The sequence below is a fragment of the Palaemon carinicauda genome, chromosome 15 (genome assembly GCF_036898095.1).
Source record: "Palaemon carinicauda isolate YSFRI2023 chromosome 15, ASM3689809v2, whole genome shotgun sequence".
NCBI classification, from domain to species: Eukaryota; Metazoa; Arthropoda; class Malacostraca; order Decapoda; family Palaemonidae; genus Palaemon; species Palaemon carinicauda.
The window spans coordinates 128,850,478-128,871,687 of NC_090739.1; the positions used below are offsets into that span (position 1 = coordinate 128,850,478).

General features: G+C 33.6%; 1 protein-coding gene across 1 annotated transcript in view; it reads right to left on the reverse strand.

Moving 5' to 3' along the window:
- LOC137654174 (uncharacterized) overlaps nt 1-21,210 on the reverse strand; it is a 143,714-nt gene that overhangs the window by 55,961 nt on the left and 66,543 nt on the right. Inside the window, exon 2 of the mRNA XM_068387811.1 lies at nt 11,503-12,643. Coding sequence (XP_068243912.1) covers nt 11,503-12,643 — 1,141 coding nt within the window. The remainder of the gene's footprint in view (nt 1-11,502; nt 12,644-21,210) is intronic.

Sequence of the window (21,210 nt, forward strand, 5' to 3'; positions counted from 1 at the left end):
TGTGACCTAAATACAGAAGCGATGAATACTTTATTCATTGGTGTATCGGGATCCCAAAGGCACCTTGAATGGGTTTCTCTGGAGAATATTTTCTTTAACCCGAACGCTAGTCATTGTCAATTCTCGTAAGAGGAAGCTTTTCTATCTATACTTGAGCAGTTCTTCTTCTGTGGTGTGTGTTCGCCACTGAACTCACCTAATGGGGAGTTATCATACATTTTTATGTAATGTACTAGTGTACGAGACCCGTCGAAAATGATGGATGAATATCTAGATAGGTATGCACACATTATGCACACGCACAAACACACTCAGATTTAACCATTTCCACCATTCACCCTTCCTTTTTGGGGAACCCCCTGTCACCAGGGTGTGATATATATATATATATATATACGTGTGTGATTGTGTATGTATATATAATATATATACATGTGTGTATATATATGTATATATATACATATATATATATATATATATATATATGTATACACGTAGCCAGGCACTTGATATTTATTATATAGGGAAAATGCTACTCATTTACGTTACGAACGTATGTTTTCATCGAAGAAAAACTAATTTCATGACCTTTTAATTGAAAATCCTGAAGTAGTAGTAAAGGAAAGTAAATGGAAATGAAAGAACAGCGTTTGATAATGATAAGAATAATGTCCATCTTGATTTATGAATAGGGTCAGAAAAGGGAAATGAATAAAATTAGAGCAAAGAGTTTGATAATGATAAATAGGTAACCACCTGGGGGAATGATAAATAATGATACGTATCAAAGATTGCTCTACTCCCAGTGTTACCAATATTATTATCCATAGGGTTATTCCACCTAACAAAATATGAGGATAATTCCTAGGATTGGCAACGTTGCTACTGCCCCTAAGGAGAGGCAAGGCCACGGACAATTAAGCATTTCCAGTATATAAAAAAAATGTAGTTTTTTATTTGAAATTAAAATATGAAACTTCTAATTTATGATTTATATTTATATGTACATTTTTTTCGATAGGTCAGTTTTTTGTTTGCACCTCTTTTATTTTGATTTTTCTACATTTCAGTTCACTAAAGGGAAATTACATGAAATTTGCTGTATTATATTTGTTATGTTTATATAGATATAAATATATATGTATGCATTTGGTCACACACACACACACACACATATATATATATATATATACAGTATATGTGTATATATATATATATATATATATATATCACACCATATCATATGTAGACCTTGTTGACAGAATTACGTGAATCCCCTACAACGGACATTCGTAGTAAATGATTTTTCTTTGAGAATATCTCCCTCACCAGGGGACATCTTTCACGTGGCCTGAACAGTACAAGGAAAGGAAAGCCGATTAAGCCAATTATGGTGACACGATCTGACTAGATACCTCTTCAGAGTCCAAAGTACATATGGTCGTGTTACATCTGATAAAAAAGGAATAGTAGGTTGGCTAGGGCACCAGCCATCCGTTGAGATACTACTGCAAGAGAGGTATGGGGTCCTTTGACTGGCCAGACACTAGTACGTTGGAGCCTTCTCTCTGGTTACGGTTCAGTTTCCCATTTGCCTACACACACGCACCGAATAGTCTGGCTTATTCTTTACACATTCTCTTCTGTCCTCATGCAGCTGACAATACTGAGATTACCATAAAATTCTTCTTACTGCGCTGTACCTGTTCACTGGCCAATTTTCTCTTTGTAAGGGTAGAAGAGACTCTTTAACTATGGTAAGCAGCTCTTATAGGAGAAGTACACTGCAAAATCAAACCATTGTTCTCTAGTCTTGGGTAGTCCCATAGCCTCTGTACCATGGTCTTCCACTGACTCGGGTTAGAGTTCTCTAGCTTGAGGGAACACTCAGGCACACTGTTCTATCTTATTTCTCTTCCTCTTATTTTGTTAAAGTTGTTCTATTTTATATAGGAGATATTTATTTTAATCTTGTTACTCTTCTTAAAATATTTTATTTTTTTTTGTTTCGTTTCCTCACTGGGTTATTTTCCATGTTGGAGCCCATGGGCTTATAACGTCCTGCTTTTTCAATTAGGGTTGTAGCTTAGCAAGTAATAATAATAATAATAATAATAATAATAATAATAATAATAATAATAATAATAATATTCTAAGATTAGTTTTATTCCTTTTTAATCATAGTATCCATTTCTGTATTTTTTTATAACGGGGGTATCGGTATTTTACGAGACAATCAGTCAATTTTGAACATTTAAGGTTTCAAGGCCACTCATGAATTTACAGAGGCAAGAGACAGTAACACTGCCTTATCAAACAGGACAATGCCCTAGAGACTGACCTTATATACATATGATCAGCGCCCAACCCCCCTCTCTACCCAAGCTAGGACCAAGGAGGGCCAGGCAATGACTGCTAATGACTAAACAGATAGATCTATAGGCTCCCCCAAACCCTCCATCCATAGCTCACAAGGATGGTGATGTTGCAGCGACCAAGGAAACTAACGAGTTTGAGCGGGACTCAAACCCCTGTCTGGCGTTCACCAGTCAAGGGCCTTACCGCATTGGCGTATTATTTAAGAATAGGTTAGGCAAAATTATTGAATTATCTTCGAAATACCAAGACTTCTCTGTAATGAACTATATTGTAAGGGATGCATTAGAATGACTGTAATGTATTAAATTAAATTAAGAGACTTTCTTCCCCAGTAAGTAATTAGGTCATCGTGAACCCTTATATTAGCTGAGAAATCAGAGAAATAGCGATATCAGTCTGATTTTAATTATTAGTAAATCGTGAAAGTGACGCAATTTGTCGTATAATGTCGAATTGTATATTCCTTTATCTGGAAAGAAACAGAAATAGAAAAAAGTTTTTTTCTTTTGAAAGGAAAATTTTTCCATATTTTTAGTTTAATTTATACCAGAATTCTGGCTAATGCGGATGACAGTAGTCTTTTATTGGTCATTGATTATCATGGTTGTGCTGGCCGATGTGTTAACGTCCGTGACTAGTGAACGCCAGACTGTGGTTCGAGTCCCTCTGAAACTCGTTAGTTTCTTTGGTCGCTACAATCTCACCATCTTTGTGAGCTAAAGATGTGGGTTTGTTGGAGCCTACAGGTCTATCTGTTGATTCATCAGTAGCCTTTGCCTGGTCCTCCTTGTCCTAGCATGTGTGGAGAGGAGGCTTGGACGCTGATCATATGTATATATAGTCAGTCTCTAGGGCATAGTCCAGCTCGATAGGGCAATGTCACTGTCCCTTGCCCCTAGCATTCATGATCGACCTTTAAACCTTAGCTGGCCACCTAATATTCGGGTCGTCATTCAACCTCCTTCCATACTGTTCTCGTGCTTGGAAGGTTCTCGGTTTGTTTTTCTAATATTTTCCTCCTTCCCAGAAACACTTCTTCGGTTATTATTATTATTATTATTATTATTATTATTATTATTATTATTATTATTATTATTATTATTATTATTATTACTTCTAATCAAGTTGCAACCCTAGTGGGAAAAGCAAGATGCTATAAGCCCAAGGGCTTCAATAGGGAAAAATACCCCAGTGAGGAAAGGAAATAAGGAAATAAATAAATGATGAGAACAAATCAACAATAAATCACTCTAAAATCGGTAACAACGTCAAACCAGATATGTCATATATAAACTATTAACAACGTCAAAACACATATGTCATATATAAACTATAAAAAGACTCATGTCAGCCTGGTCAACATAAAAACATTTGCTGCAACTTTGAACTTTTGAAGTTCTACTGATTCAACTACCCGATTAGGAAGATCATTCCGCAACTTGGTAACAGCTGGAATAAAGCTTCTATAATACTGTGTAGTATTGAGCCTCATGATGGAGAAGGCCTGGCTATTAGAATTAACACCATGCCTAGTATTACGAACAGGATAGAATTAACACCATGCCTAGTATTACGAACAGGATAGAATTAACACCATGCCTAGTATTACGAACAGGATAGAATTAACACCATGCCTAGTATTACGAACAGGATAGAATTGTCCAGGGAGATCTGAATGTAAAGGCTTGTCAGAGTTGCTGCATTTTGATTGGCCTTGCAAGCAGGATCTTTGGCCAATCAAAATCCAGTTGTCAGAGTTGCTGTATTTTGATTGGCAGAGTTGCTGTATTTTGATTGGCCTTCCAACCAGGCTCTTTGGCCAATTAAAATCCAGTGGCCAGAGTTGCTGTATTTTGATTGGCCTTGCAAGCAGGCTCTTTGGCCAATCAAAATCAAGCAAACAAACGATGGAATATTACTGGCAACCAAAACACATGAAGAACATACACTTGAATTATGTACTACACCCATTCATGGAATTCAGAAAAACCTTATTTTATATAATAAAATAGAATATGATATATCTCTTCTAGACGAATATCGAGACTCTATGTCTTCGTACGAGTTGAATAATTAAGCATTTAGATTCTATTAATATGTAAGAAGGTTCCCGAATCCTACATAGATATTTCTACGTGTATTCGAATGAATAATTCATCTGCTCAATTACAGAGCAACGCTTCATACATAGATATTGATCATTGTACCATAGCGTAGTATTCTGGAATTAACATATCACTGGGGTGATTTTGCTAATGAATAGTTAATTCCATTGCAATCTCTACATCGTTTTCAAATGATTTAGTAGTAATGTAAGGCAGTGAAATTATTTGTCATACAATCAATAAATGAATGATAAATCAATAAACATAGTTATTGTTCGAGATTGGTTGTTGCAAAGAAGCGGATGCCTCGAAAATGTCAGTTCTGAATGAATATTTACAGAGAAAATTTTTAGAAAAACACTATTTAGCATTATGTTACTTTAGGCTTTAAAATGAAACTTTCCTAATGCAATGTTTTCGGCAAGTTTTGGCATTAAGGTAACTAAAGTATAATGAAACATAATGGCGACATAATTTTTCCACTTCCAAACAATGCAAAGAGCAAGTAAAAAATTTATTTTTATTAAAATTTGCTATTATGCTAAAGAAAATAGGAATCTCGTTCCTCTGTGATAATTTCCTCAAGAACTATATTAATTGATCTATCGGTTTAATTGCACTATCTCCCTGAACTCACCACCATTTTCATATTTCAAGAATATATCTTTGATCATTTAAACAATTAAGATATATTTAGCCCTGCAATCCTACATACATACATACATACATACATACATTCGTTTAATTTCTACCTTATATGGTAGTTATTTCTTTAGACATAAAAACAAAATATCCACAGAACGCACTACCATTTTTTTCGGGATATGTATCTTCATTGATGTATCTCACTACAACAAGTTTTGATTTCTTAGTTAATTAAGTCATATTTTTCCATACATACATACATACATACATGCATACATACATACATACTTACATACATAAGTTTCAATTCCACCCTTATTTGGTATAGTCAAGATAAGTAAGAATTTAAATATTTGTAGACGTAAAAAAAATCTTATGATTAGTCGTAATCTTATTAAACTGCTAAATACTTATATTTGTTAGTAACAGTAATCGATGAAAGAAGTAGATCTTTCCTTGTCATTTCTCTTCACTGGAATGTTTAATACAATCATTAACATTTAGCACAGGCTCATTGGTAAGAATATCACGTATCGTTGGTTGGCAAATATATTTTTTTTTTTTTTTTTTTTAAGAATTCACAAGAAATATTTTATGATTTATAGATAAACACCAAATATAAATCCCATTTTAATCTCTATTATTTCTGCATTTATGATCACGTGCGTTGTGATATTCATAATGTAGAGTAACTATATTTTGCCATATTATGTATGGGGAAAACTTATATTTTACTATTCCATTTATTGATACTTTAGAATTTGAGGGTCCGGAAAACTCTTGACGATAGAAGTAAGGACTTAACAACGCTTTTTGGTTGAAAATCCTGTTGGAGATTTTAGTAAAATCCGCTTTATAGCTTTAGTTAAGATAATCAGTACTTAAACCATCACACTCTTCTTGGAGATATAGATTTTATTCTTACGTATATAGGCACTACATTTTGTTTTCAGTCAACATATTATGTCTTTACTTCTCGGCCAAATGCACCATTTTAAACGGGGAGCTATGTATGTGCTGTTGTTTGATATAATAGCTCACATCTGTTGTATATTAATCTGAAGCCATGGTAGAAAAACCTTATGTGTATATATGTATATATATACTGTAAATATACGTATATATATATGTATATATATATATATATATATATATGTATATATATATATATATATACATATACATGCATGTATATACTGTATATACAATATATATATATATATATATATATACATATATATGTGTGTGTGTGTGTGTGTACTATACAGTACATTTATGTTTATATATATACATACATATACACACAATGTGGTCTCCCAAAAGTGATTGAATATGTAGGAAGGGTGTAGGAATTTCCCAGATACATCGAGAAATTAAATAATAAATGCAGTAGAGCAATATTACCTAAAAATATAATCAAATATTGGCGTTATCCCAAGTTTTTGATGAGAGAGAGAGAGAGAGAGAGAGAGAGAGAGAGAGAGAGACTCAAATGCGAAAGCATCTTTGAAGGAAGATATTTTATTGATTAAAGATTTTCACTTTTTTTTTTACAGTTTAGGTCTTTTGATTATCTAAATTCCGATGTGTTATTGTTATTTCTCAAGCATTGGAATATCCTTATAACATTTATCCATTATTTAGTTATAATTGTTTCTTTCAGTGTTGATCGAGTGGGTGATTTTGGGTGTAAATACGCTCTCTCTCTCTCTCTCTCTCTCTCTCTCTCTCTCTCCGCCAAAAAGCAAGTTTTTTATTACTCTTTGGAACAAGTACTCTGAATAATTTCATTTCTATTACAGTAATGATGTTAACATAGTCACTTATTACTTTTATTTGCGTTGATATTTTTAATGATTTTTTTTTCTAAAGTTTTTTTTTTCTTTTCTTTTTTTTTGCGAACGACAAAAATGAGAGGTAAACAAAAATAGAATATATATAATTTCGTGTAGAAGAAATGTCCGTTATTTGATAATTCTTTTTTCAACAGAAGATATGTGAATGAAAAAATTAATATCTTTAATCATTACGATCTAATACTAATTAGAAAACCCTCGAGAAATTCTGGAAATAGTTGCTAGATATCCCAGGGAAATAAATATTTCTGATTAATTATTATTGATATAAGGAAAGCTAACGAGGTTTTGCTTAATTGATCTGCAAAGGACAATACAGTATTTTTGAATGGTTATTTCATAATTACACAGACGAACATAAAGCATTCGATATAATGTATTATTTTATTTGTGAATATTTCCTTTCAATTTATGTGATTAATTAATCCTGACATATATAACTTATTCTGTATTTATTATTCTGAAAAACTCGCTTATTCTGTATCTTATTCTGAGAAACATTCAGTGTAATGGGTTATTTTATATGTAAATATTTCCTTTCTATTTGACTGATTAATTAATCCTGAAACACACATATATATATTTGTATATATATATATATATATATATATGTATATATATATATAAATATATTATGTATATATATATATATATATATATATATAAATATATTTTATATACATATATACATACATATATATATGTATATATATAGATATAGATATAGATCTATATATCTATCTATCTATCTATCTATATATATATATATATATATATATAGTACAATTGCATGTCTCTTCAAGATTACATGAACTAATCATGAAGTTTCTACTAGATTGTTCTAAATCACTTAGTATATAAACGCGAACGAATAATGAATGGAATAGTAACTTATTAATCTATCTTGAATATAAATCTTAAAATCTAAAGAATATTCTTTTGAGGATTACGTCTTTCTTCTTGTAAAGTTTTCACTAGTTTGTTATAATTCAATTCAATATATAAACGCAAAAAATTAAGTAATTCTTTTAATTTTAGCAAAGATAATTAATGTTAAAAAATAAGGTAAATCTTTCGATTTTAAGAAAGATAATTCTTGGAATGGTAATTTACTAATCTTGAATATAAATCTTAAATTCTAAAGAATATTCTTTTGAGGATTCAACAAAAGTCTTTTTGGAACGTTGAAGATTTTTCCCCACCTAATATTTCTCATAAGAAATATCTCACCGGGATGAGATTGAATAGAATTTGATGGTTCAGCCGTCAAATACTCGACTCTATGATATTCTTTTAGATTTAGAGATATGACTTATTTAATTCATTAGATTATTTGAAAATGAGGTTTTTTTTTTTTTTTTTTTTTTTTTTTTTTACGAATAACTTTTAAGTTTCAAGTTTATATGATTTAATGCGCAATAGTTTAGTTTAATTTTACTGGGACGTAAAATTGCTGTAAGTAAAACAAGTTCACGGATAATAATACGAATGATAATAATTATACCAATGATAATACCGTGTTATCCGGCTGAAAAGCGCATAGGAACAACGAAGAAAGAAAATAGTATAAAATAGATTAAAATGCGGAATAGTATTTCGTAGTGGTTTGGACCTTAAGAAAAAATGAAAGAAGAAGAACTGAGAAATACGAAAGGCATAAACGGAAGTACTTAAAGGAGACCAAACAACGTTGGATAGTAGGATACCAAGAAGGATACCTGAATTATCGTCAGAATGTAAGGAGGTTCAGTAGGGAGTAAAGACGTAGAAGAACTGAGAAATACGAAAGGCATAAACGGAAGTACTTAAAGGAGACCAAACAACGTTGGATAGTAGGATAACAAGAAGGATACCTGAAAGATCGTCAGAATACAAGGAGGTTCAGTAGGGAGTAAAGACGTAGAAGAACTGAGAAATACGAAAGGCATAAACGGAAGTACATAAAGGAGACCAAACAACGTTGGATGGTAGGATAACAACAATTGTAGATAGAAAGATCGTCAGAATACAAGAAGGTTCAGTAAGGAGTAAAGACGTAACGAATGACAATTAGACCACAGACCGAGATGAAAAGTCTCAGAGTGGCTTTCCAGTGAATTGAACGCCATTCTTACTTTCCTTTGGTGGTTGAGATCTAAGTGATTCTGTGCCTGTATTCACTATTCAGAGATGTCTCTCAGTGGACTCGTCACAACGCATTTAAGGGCTATTTAAATGCAGGTCACCATCTCTCTCTCTCTCTCTCTCTCTCTCTCTCTCTCTCTCTCTCTCTCTCATTGTATCTGCTTCTTTCACCATTTATTGTTACTACACACTATTATAGCTTTTTCCTTATTTCCTTTCCTCACTGGGCTATTTTCCCCGTTAAAGCCATTATGGGGCTTATAACATCAGGCTTTTCCTACTATGACTGTAGTTTAGCAAGTACTATTCAGATGCAGGTCACACTCTCTCTCTCTCTCTCTCTCTCTCTCTCTCTCATTATATGTGTTTTTTTCATCATTTATTGTTACTACACACTATTATAACTGTTTCCTTATTTCCTATTTTATTCCTCAACCGCCGACTTATATATACTTCAACTGTATAATTAATTGATATGAGTATTTTTCACGATACACCCGTTTCCTCTTTATAAGGATAGGCGCCAGTTTCTCAGCAATTATATAGGGATGCAGTCTTAAGTTTTTTTTTTACTTCACTTCCGGGACCGTAAAAACTAGACACGCGTGAGTAGACAAATGTAATCACACACACATTACACACACATACACACACACACACACACACACACACACACACATATATATATATATATATATATACTGTATCTATTAAGAAGGAAAATACACCTTTGGTTGACTTTTCTGATAGGAAGCTATAACGAGTATAATATATATATATATATATATATATATACTGTATATACACAAAGAAGGAACATCCAGCTTTGGTTGACGATTCATTTAAAAATCTATAACGAGACTGAATTAATTTCAGAGTATGTAGTTGAGCAATCAGATGTTAAAAGTCATCATATTGGAAATAATTTATGGGCCATCAGTGAAGAATCGGCTGAATATTTTTATTTCAACTACGTGAATTAGCCTAGACCAATTGTAGATAATGTTAAAAATTGCCCTTTCTGAGAACGCCCAGTTAAAATATTTCCCTTTTATCCAGTTAATAAGAATGAATCGTTATTCATGTGTCTTTTTTTCCCACCGTCATTTCTGGCCAAACTCGTTATCGATGAAGGAATTAGAAAACAAAATTTGTTCTTTAGTATTGTTTTACAAAGTGGGTTTTTTTTATAGTTCTCACTTTATAAATATTTTAATAGATCAGCGTAAAATATGTATTGCCATGCTTGTTTTAAATGTGTATAATTGTCCTTATTGTCTTAAAATCACCGTTTCAAGTATTTAAAGGTTTTAAAGATCGCTCATGAATGGCAGAGGCAAGGGACAGTGACATTGCCCTAGCAAGCAGGACAATGCCCTAGAGACTGACCATATATTATATGATCAGCGCCCAAGACTCCTCTCCAACCAAGCTAGGACCAGGAGGGCCAGGCAGTGGCTGCTGATGACTCAACAGATAGACCTATAGGCTCCCCCAAACCCCCAACCTTAGCTCACAAGGATGGTAAGGTTGCAGACACTAAAGGCACTAACGAGTCTGAGCGGGACTCGAACCAACGACTAGCAAGCACCAGGCAGAGACGTTACCAATCAGGCCAAAACAACCAATATTAAATTTTTGAAAGATCTTCATAGTCAATTGCAATGATAATTTTTTTGTTTATAAATGAAGAAAATTTAAAAAGTTTATGAGCAACTCACTTTAAGGGGTTCTCAAATTATATAAGAACTCGGGAAGTGCATAGATAAAATTCCAGTTTCCATTCGTGGAAAAAGGATACTTACTGAAGTCAACCAATGTTCCACACACAAATGTTTGTACGCATCAAAGAAATGTTTATTAGGAACCTCCCCCCCAAAAAAAATATTTCTTTATGATAAGTGGTGTGTTTGGAAATTCCTAGTTCATCTGAATGACACAACTGTAACATTCCAAAGGATATGTGAATCAATCTGCGTTTCCTCTCACGTCTTCCTTCTGCAGGAGAATATGAGTCTCAGAAGAGTTCTCGTAGAAACTTTGAATAAAGTCAATTACTCTGAAGAACACTAGACATCTTTCAGGTTCGAATATCTGATGAGTTTGACACATCTCAAAGGAAAGAGAAATGCCGGAAAGGTTACTGTTCAATGGGATATCTGAGATTGGGAGACCAAGAGAGTGATAGCTAGCTGGAATGGAGGAATTATTGGGACGGAAGGTCTTTTATAGGAAAGACTAGCGAGATTTCGGTTGGTGGTGCAATGCCTGATTTTGGAGGGTGTCGCAATGCCTGATATTGTTAGGTGGGGCAGTGCCTGATTTTGATGGGTGGTGCAATGCCTGATTCTGGTGGGTGGGGCAATGCCTGATTCTTGGGTTTGGTGCAATACTAGATTCTGGTGGGTGGTGCAAAATCTGATTTTGGTGGGTGGTGCAATGCCTGATTTTGGTGGGTAATGCAATGCCATATTCTGGTGGGTGGTGCAATACCAGATTCTGGTGGGTGGGGCAATGCCTGATTCTGGTGGGTGGTGCAATATAGGATTTTGGTGGGTGGTGCAATGCCTGATTCTGGTGGGTGGTACAATATCTGATTTTGGTGGGTGGTGCAATACCTGATTCTGGTGGGTGGTGCAATATAGGATTTTGGTGGGTGGTGCAATGCCTGATTCTGGTGGGTGGTACAATATCTGATTTTGGTGGGTGGTGCAATACCTGATTCTGGTGGGTGGTGCAATGCCGGATTTTGGTGGGTGGTACAATGCCTGATTCTGGTGGGTGGTGCAATGCCTGATTCTGGTGGGTGGTGCAATGCCTGATTCTGGTGGGTGGTGCAATGCCTGATTCTGGTGGGTGGTGCAATGCCTGATTTTGGTGGGTGGTGCAATGCCGGATTTTGGTGGGTGGTAGTACAATGCCTGATTTTGGTGGGTGGTGCAATGCTGGATTTTGGTGGGTGGTACAATGCCTGATTTTGGTGGGTGGTGCAATGCCTGATTTTGGTGGGTGGTGCAATGCCGGATTTTGGTGGGTGGTACAATGCCTTATTTTGGTGGGTGGTGCAATCCCGGATTTTGGGTAGGTGGTGCAATGCCTGATTTTGGTGGGTGGTGCAATGCTGGATTTTGGTGGGTGGTACAATGCCTGATTTGGTGGGTGGTGCAATGCCTGATTTTGGTGGGTGGTGCAATGCCGGATTTTGGTGGGTGGTACAATGCCTTATTTTGGTGGGTGGTGCAATCCCGGATTTTGGTAAGTGGTGCAATGCCTGATTTTGGTGGGTGGTGCAATGCCTGATTTTGGTGGGTGGTGAAATCTGATTTTGGTGGGTGGTGCAATGCCTGATTCTGGTGGGTGGTGCAATGCCTGATTCTGGTGGGTGGTGCAATGCCGGATTTTGGTTGGTTACAATGCCTGATTTTGGTGGGTGGTGCAATGCCTGATTCTGGTGGGTGGTGCAATGCCTGATTCTGGTGTGTGGTGCAAAATCTGATTTTGGTGGGTGGTGCAATGCCTGGTGGAATTGCCTTTCTGGATAGACAGATCAAAGTAACTGAAACTTTGGATGTTTTCTACATACAATTTCTCAAGCATTGTAGATGCCACATGTTCCGGTACAGGAAGACAGACCCAAGTTTATGTCCTTAACTTTGCATTATCTTTCAAGTCATCTTCCTCACTGGCATTATTTCCGCCAACGTAGTTGGAAGGAGGTTATGTTTTCGTCCCTGTTTGTCCGATTGTTTGTGTGAGCAACTCCCTAGCCACAATTTTGTTCATAGAGTAGTGAAACTTTCTGGCACTAATCATATGTTATGAAGTGATTTTATTTTGAAAGTCGTAGGTCAAAGGTCAAGATCAAGGTCGAGAAATAAGCTGCCGTGGTGGAGATCACAATTTTACGCAGAGCAGTGAAACTTTCCGGAATTAATTGTTATGTCCAGACGTGTAAATTGTTCAATTTAGAAATTCTTATATTAAAGGTCAAGGTCAAGGTCGAGAAATAAGCGACCTTGGGGGAGGTCTGCGCTCTACTGAGTACCCCTCTAGATTTCAGTATGTTCCTTTCACTATCCACAAGGGCCAAGAAATCTAAGGAATGAAGCCGATGTGCAGTATCTTCGCTTAACGACAGCTGTTTTTTTTTTTTTTCTTAGATTATCCTTTTTGTATATTATAGTTTGTCTCAAAATTCGTAGTAAAATATTTGTTATTATTAAATCATAATTATTGAATTAGAGGGAATATAAAGTAAACGTATTAATATCCACTGTAGAGGATATGACCTGGAAGGGCAACACTTTCTACTTTTGGTAGTTGTTCATAATTTACGTTTTGGGAACATGGCCTTCCACTGTCTTGGATTAGAAATTCTCTTGCTTGATGATACACTCGATCACGATGTTCTATCTTATTTCTCTTCCTCTTATTTTTCTTTAGTTTATGTATAAAAGAACTAATTTAGTGTCATTACTGTTCTTAAGATATTTTATTTTGATTATTTATTACTTCTCTTGTAGATTATTTTTTTTCCTTATTACCTTTATTCGCTGGACTACTTTTCCCTGTTGGAGCCTCTGGGCTTATAGCATCTTGCTTTTCCAACTTGGGTTATACCTTGGCATGCAATAATGATAATAACCATACCGAAGGGTTCCTCTTAATCTTGTCTACTTGCTGAGTCATTAGCAGCTATTGCCTGGTCCTCCCTGGTCTGGGCTTGGGTGGAGGTATGTTGATGGGGATTCATGAATTCCAGTTATTTTGCGCGTGATCCTAAGGCCTATACGTTATTTGAAATTCATTCTGACGCAGATTTCTGTTTCCCATATCTACAGTAGACCATAATTATCCATACAGAATTACATAATTAGTCTTTCCTTGACAAATGTTTTGATGCTAGTGTATGAAACCTTTATATCTCGTAGTAGTTTTGCCTTATTATATTAAGGTACATCATATATATATATATATATATATTATATATATATATATATATATATATGTATATATATATATATATGTATATATATATATATATATATAATGAATGGTATTTACGCTTCTGGAAACATTCACCTGCTTTCGACCGCTTTTGTAGTGTGTGTGCGTGTATATATATATATATATATATATGTATATATATGAATATATATATATATATATATATATATATATATATATATGTATATATATGTATGTGTGTGTGATTAAGCACGTAACGGTGTATGTTTTTTTTTCTTTTTTAAATCCTAGCCACCTAACGGTATTGGGGAACCGCTAGGAGAGTGTAGCTTACTGGTGTATCAGCAAAGATTTAAGGATAGGGTTCCTACCCCCACACTCCTTTTTCCTTGACCTCAGCAGATGCTTGGTGCCATCTATGTGCAGTTTGGCGGTCTCTCTCTCTCTCTCTCTCTCTCTCTCTCTCTCTCTCTCATATATATATATATATATATATATATCAAATTAGCCATATATAATAACACATTAAAGTCTGGATTTTCTTAACAATACCACTCAGCCACGTGGCTGAGTGGTATGGTCAATGTCACACAAGTATCCTGGACCAGGGTTCGAAACCCGGCCGGACAGATACTATAGTCTTTGAGTGATTTCGTCTGGGGTTCTGATCCCGAGGTTGTTAAGAGAATCCAGACTTTAATGTGTTAATATGTATGGCTTATTTGAAATATGAAAAACACGTTTAAATGGGCAAAATTTATTATATATATATATATATATATATATATAGTCACAAGACCTGAGTAACATTAATGAAATGCTGCTAGTCACGTGTTCACATTGACTGATCATTCAAAAGATGACCTGCAAAGTCTTGAAAACATATATATATATATATATATATATATGTATATATATATATATATATATGTATATATATATATATATATATATATCCATATCCTTTCGTACCCTCTTTTTAGAGGTATTGCAATTAAAATTCTGGTTTTATACGAGAGAGAGAGAGAGAGAGAGAGAGAGAGAGAGAGAGAGAGAGAAGCAGACTCAGCATTATCATCCGAAATTGATGATAGCTAGAAAATTGTGCTGTAAATCACCTTTTACTTTTAATTAGAATTCAGACAGCCTACGGTCATTACTAAGTATCGCAATGCAGATCTTTTGTTATTAAATCGAATCGCTTTTATTGATTTCCAAGTCTCCCTTTTGTTTCTATTAACAAAATTGCAGTTTCTGGAACCAGTTGCTATTGTTAATTACAAAAATATTGATAATTTTCACAGTATGTGTATATCATCTAATACAATAGGACTAGAAGAGACTCTTTAGCTATGGTAAGCAGCTCTTCTAGGAGAAGGACACTCCAAAATCAACCCATTGTTTTCTAGTCTTGGGTAGTGCCATAGCCTCTGTACCATGGTCCTCCACTGTCTTGGGTTAGAGTTCTCTTGCTTGAGGGTATACTCGGCCCCACTATTCTATCTATTTTCTCTTCCTCTTGTTCTGTTAAAGTTTTTTTTATAGATTATTTAAGAAATATTTATTTTAATGTCACTGTTCTTAAACTATTTTATTTATCCTTGTTTCCTTTCACCACTGGGCTATTTTCCCTGTTGGGGGCCCCTGGGCTTATAGCATCCTGCTTTTCCATCTAGGGTTGTAGCTTAGCAAATGATAATGATAATAATAATAATAATAATAATAATAATAATAATAATAATAATAATAATAATAATAATAATTAGAGTTTCTGGAAACAGTTGCTATTGTTAATTGCAAAAATTATAATAATTTTCATAATATGTGTATAGCATCCAACACAATAAGACTTTCCATCAATACAATACTACTGAATGCTGAGCTCACAGATAATTCAGGTTCACAATTGCCAGAATTATGACGAATTGATATTCACGGACAACTTTCATGTCATCTTGCTTTATAATATGAATATCCTTAACGATATTTGCCTAATGAGGGGAAACTATTTGATGCCATTAGAATATGGAGTTAGTTGGTTTCCTGTTATGTTCTGAGTCTTCTTTGCAGGGAATTGAAATTCTATCAGTTTGCATAGTTTCTCACAAAATCTTTCATTAAAGTAATGTTACATTATATATATATATATATATATATATATGTATGTATTTATTATATAAATATGGACATATACTGTATATAATTATATTCACATATATAATATATTGTATATATATTATATATATATATGTAGTCACGATGAATTCTTAGCTTCTCAGTTTTTTCTCACATAGGATTGTTTGTCACTAAAAACATCTGAAATTAGCATTAATCAATATACTATAGTTGAAGAATTCAGGAGCATTTTCCTTTAGTAGAAATTAAAACATCTTATCTATTTATCTATCTACTTTATAATATATATATATATATATATATATTATTTATGTATATATATATATGTATGTATATATATATATATATATATATATTAGTATGTGTATATGTGTGCGTAGAGAGAGAGAGAGAGAGAGAGAGAGAGAGAGAGATCTAATTGTTCCTTGCATACCAGTCTAATAAGTATTCCATACTAACCATTTTTGACTTATTCAACGACCCCATTTCCTCAATTTAAATCTTATGTCCCTACAAAGAATTCTAGCCATTTATTCATAGATAAGAGAAACCCTAATTTAAGAATGTATAACATATTCAGGAATCTCTTAAATCATATTCGCCCAAGGAAAAAATATGTGAGTGACTGTGCTGACACAGGGGTAAGAGCCGTTTGGTGTTGCCATCACTGGAGTCACAGTATATGTGTAAGTTGGAGTTACTCAGTGAAATGTCTGACAGTGCGTGAGAATGTTTTCGTTTGTGTGTGTGTGTGTGTGTATGTGTGTGTGAGTGCTATGCTCGTTTCCATACGCTGGCACGTGACTTGGTTGGTAAACATTTTGAGATAGTTGGTGTGTAAAGTATTTTGTATATATTTTTTAATGTTGGTTGAAAATTAAGTTGTTTAAGGTTAAACTCAAGTTGAACATTGGATAATACCCTTAACATTTTTCGGAAGAAATATTTTATGGGTTGAGAATTAAGTTGTTAAGGTTAAACTCAAGTTCATCATTGGATACTAACCCTTAAAATTTTCGGGAAGAATTATTTGATGGGTTGAGAATTAATATTTTTAAGGTTGAACTTAAGTTTAGCATTGGATATAAAAGTTGATCATCGGATATTCACCCTTGAAATTTTCGAAAAAAATATTTGATTGGGTTTAATATGAAGTTGTTTAAGGTTAAAATCAAGTTGAACATTGGATATTCACTCATAAAATGATCGGGAAAAAAATATTTTTTGGTTGAGAATTAAGTTGTTTAAGGTTAAACTAAAGTTGATATTCAGGAAAAATATCTATTGTAAAATGTTCATTCAATCATAGAAATAAAATATTTTGATGAATTTAACAAGTAACAGTGAATTATACGGAGATTGATAGTAAGGCATTAAGATTGATAACAATTTAAAGAATGAAGATTTATAAAAGATATATACAGTAGCTAACATGTACACAATAAACACGTTCATATACAGTGCCAATACAAACACGGAGATGAAACACCACATTAAGCAAGGGGAGATTTATGCAAACATGCAAATTCTACGTCAGACAGAAATAGAATGAAAACATTAGACAAGGACTAAAAGCATGTTTGTTAAAACATTAGTCAGGGAGTATAAGCATGTTAATAAAAACATTAGTCAGGGACTAAAAGCATGTTTGTAAAAACATTAGTCAGGGACTAAAAGCATGTTTGTAAAAACATTAGTCCGAGACTAGAAGCATGTTTGTAAAAAATTAGTCCGAGACTAGAAGCATGTTTGTAAAAACATTAGTCCGGGACTAAAAGCATGTTTGTAAAAACATTAGTCCGGGACTAAAAGCATGTTTGTAAAAACATTAGTCATGGACTAAAAGCATGTTTGTAAAAACATTAGTCAGGGAGTAAAAGCATGTATGTAATCCTTACCCAAGAGACAACGGATTAAGCATTCGGTAAGAAGTATTTGGATGAGATTACAGTACTCTCTCTCTCTCTCTCTCTCTCTCTCTCTCTCTCTCTCTCTCAGAGATTTTAAAGCGTAAAAAGTCAGTCCTCATTTTCATGTATTCGCTAGGGCAAGTACACTGCTCTCTGTTTAGTAGAAAATACGTATATTTTGTGTAAATGCTTACACGTAGCATACATTGTATGCCTTCATTTGTTCACATACACCCAGACACCAACTAATGCACTGTTTATTTATGTATGTATTTATGTATGCATGTATGCATGTATATATATATATATATATATACATACATACATACATATATATATATATATTATATATACACACACATATAATATATATATATATATTCATACAGGTAGAACATCAAAATTAAGATGTTATTCTTAGGAAGGCTGGCTTTATATGTATAAAGATAAAAATAATCACTTACACACACACACACATATATATATAAATATTATATAATATATATTATATATATACACATACACGCATTGTATATATGTATATGTACGTATCTATTTATTTATATGTATATTACATATATTTATAAAGGATCATTTATGTATATGTATATATATATATATATATATTTCACATAAAAATATAGATGCATATACTGTATGCTTACATGAATATACACGTGTGTTGAACTCTCGTTATCACAAAATAAGGAATTACCAAAAATACCTATAACAAAAGAGCAACGAACGACGTTTTGTTCTATATAAAACACTGTTTTTAATATGCATGAAATCTGTGTTATCCTGTGTTTTAGTAATTGCCACCGGTTAATCCTAAATTATAGTTCGCATGTACTTCCAAAATCCAGGTCCTGCTTGCGTTCATTAAACTTTTACATCCTAGAATAACCTTTCTAAGACCTTTTAGATAGGACTAAGCTCTTGTTTATAACATCTATTACAAAGTTGATTATCATTTTTCTAAACGTTGCTTCTATTTCCGCAAACTAACAAAAATAATTATACGAAAATCCCTTTATTAATGCTTTCCTTGCTGTTTGAAATAGTTTCTTCTTCTTTTTCTCTTGCTTGAGGGTACACTCGATTACACTGTTCTATCTTAATTTCTCTTCCTCTTGTTTTGTTGATGTTTTTTTTATACTTTATATAGGATGTGTTTATTTTAATGCTGTTACTGTTCTTAAAATATTCATTTTCCTTGTTTCCTTTCTTCACTTGGCTATTTTTCCCCGTTGGAGACCCTGGGCTTATAGCATCCTGCCCCCTCTCTGGTCCTAGCTTGTGTGGAGAGGTATGGCTTGGACGCTGATCATATGTATATATGGACAGTCTCTAGGGCATTGTCCTGCTTGTTAGGGCAATATCACTGTTCCTGTCATCTGCCTTATCACTCGTCTGCACTTGCGTACATTTCAGTAGAATCTGACACTTTCGTACATTTCAGTGGAATCTGACACTTGCGTACATTTCAGTGGAATCTGACACTTGCGTACATTTCAGGGGAATCTGACACTTGCGTACATTTCAGTGGAATCTGACACTTGCGTACATTTCAGGGGAATCTGACACTTGCGTACATTTCAGTGGAATCTGACACTTGCGTACATTTCAGGGGAATCTGATTCCTCGTTCACGGAATTGAATTACACTCGGAGGTTCTCGTGCAGGAAAGCGATTCCGGTTAGCAAACACTCCAGAGGAACGAGGGAGTCGCTGGCAACTTTTGCAGAAACTAAACTAAACATTTTATTTTTCAACTTTTTTCCAGTTAGATGATCTCAGATAGAATTTATTCCGAAGATGAATGTCCTATCTTACACGACGATGCTTAACATGAAAATCTAGGAAGAAAAAGAAAATCAAAGTTAATACATCAAAGATATTCAGATAATTTCCGTTTCATTTACGCAATAAGTGTTTCACGAAACATGGTTCATAACGTGGTCATTCTTTCAAGCGCCTTTTTTGAGCGATGTTATTGAAGCGCTTTTTTTTTTAAGAGATTGCCTACTTAAGCGATGTGACTTTAGAGCGATTATTGTAAAGCGATACCTGTAGAGAAAAGAAATGAAAAAAAAAATATTTAGTCCAAACAAATTCAAAATAAGAATGAATTGCATGATCAGATTAAATGTCACGGTCCTGCAACATTTACATGGTATGTGTAACCTGTTATTTTGTGATAGTATGCTTTGCAGATGTTCATTGTACTGGCATTTCTTGTATTGTTGGATGAAAAACTTAATAAAAGACTGCGTGTAATATAGAGGGAATAAAAGGCGTAGAATACGGATGTAAGGTATACTTTGAAAAATGGCAATGTGGAGTTCCTATCAAATTAATGATCAAGGGGTAAATTTTTTCGTATATTTTATTTTTCTAGAATATTTAGAATTGTGAGAGGAAATGACCTGGAATATATGCGCACACAGACTTATATATATATATTATATATATATAATATACATACATATATACATATATATGTAAATAAATATATATATATATATATATATACATACATATATATATATATATATATATATGTATATATATATATATATATATACTCTACAATGTGGTGTATGCATACATTATATATAATATGTATTGTATATATACAGAATGAAAGCGAGTTATTTCTCATGAATAATATATGGCGCTGTCTTGTGACACATTTAATAATTGATTTATATATATTATATATATATATATATGTGTGTGTGTGTGTGGTGTAAGTGTAAGTATGTTTGGATATATGTCATCACATATGGATGCACCATCTATTTGAGGTTTATTCTAAGATATTCAAAGTGAACAAGTCACTCAGCGCTTCTTTAAAAGAAAAAAAAAATTTTTTTTGCGAGGGGGGGTTGTAGGAAAACTATTCATTTTTTATCTAGGATTCTCAGGAAAATCTATTTTTTTGGGGGAGGGGGGTTGCAGAAAACTATTTATTTTTTATCTAGGATTCTCAGGAAAATCTATTTTTTTGGGGAGGGGGGTTGCAGGAAAACTATTTATTTTTTATCTAGGATTCTCAGGAAAATCTATTTTTTTTGCGAGGGG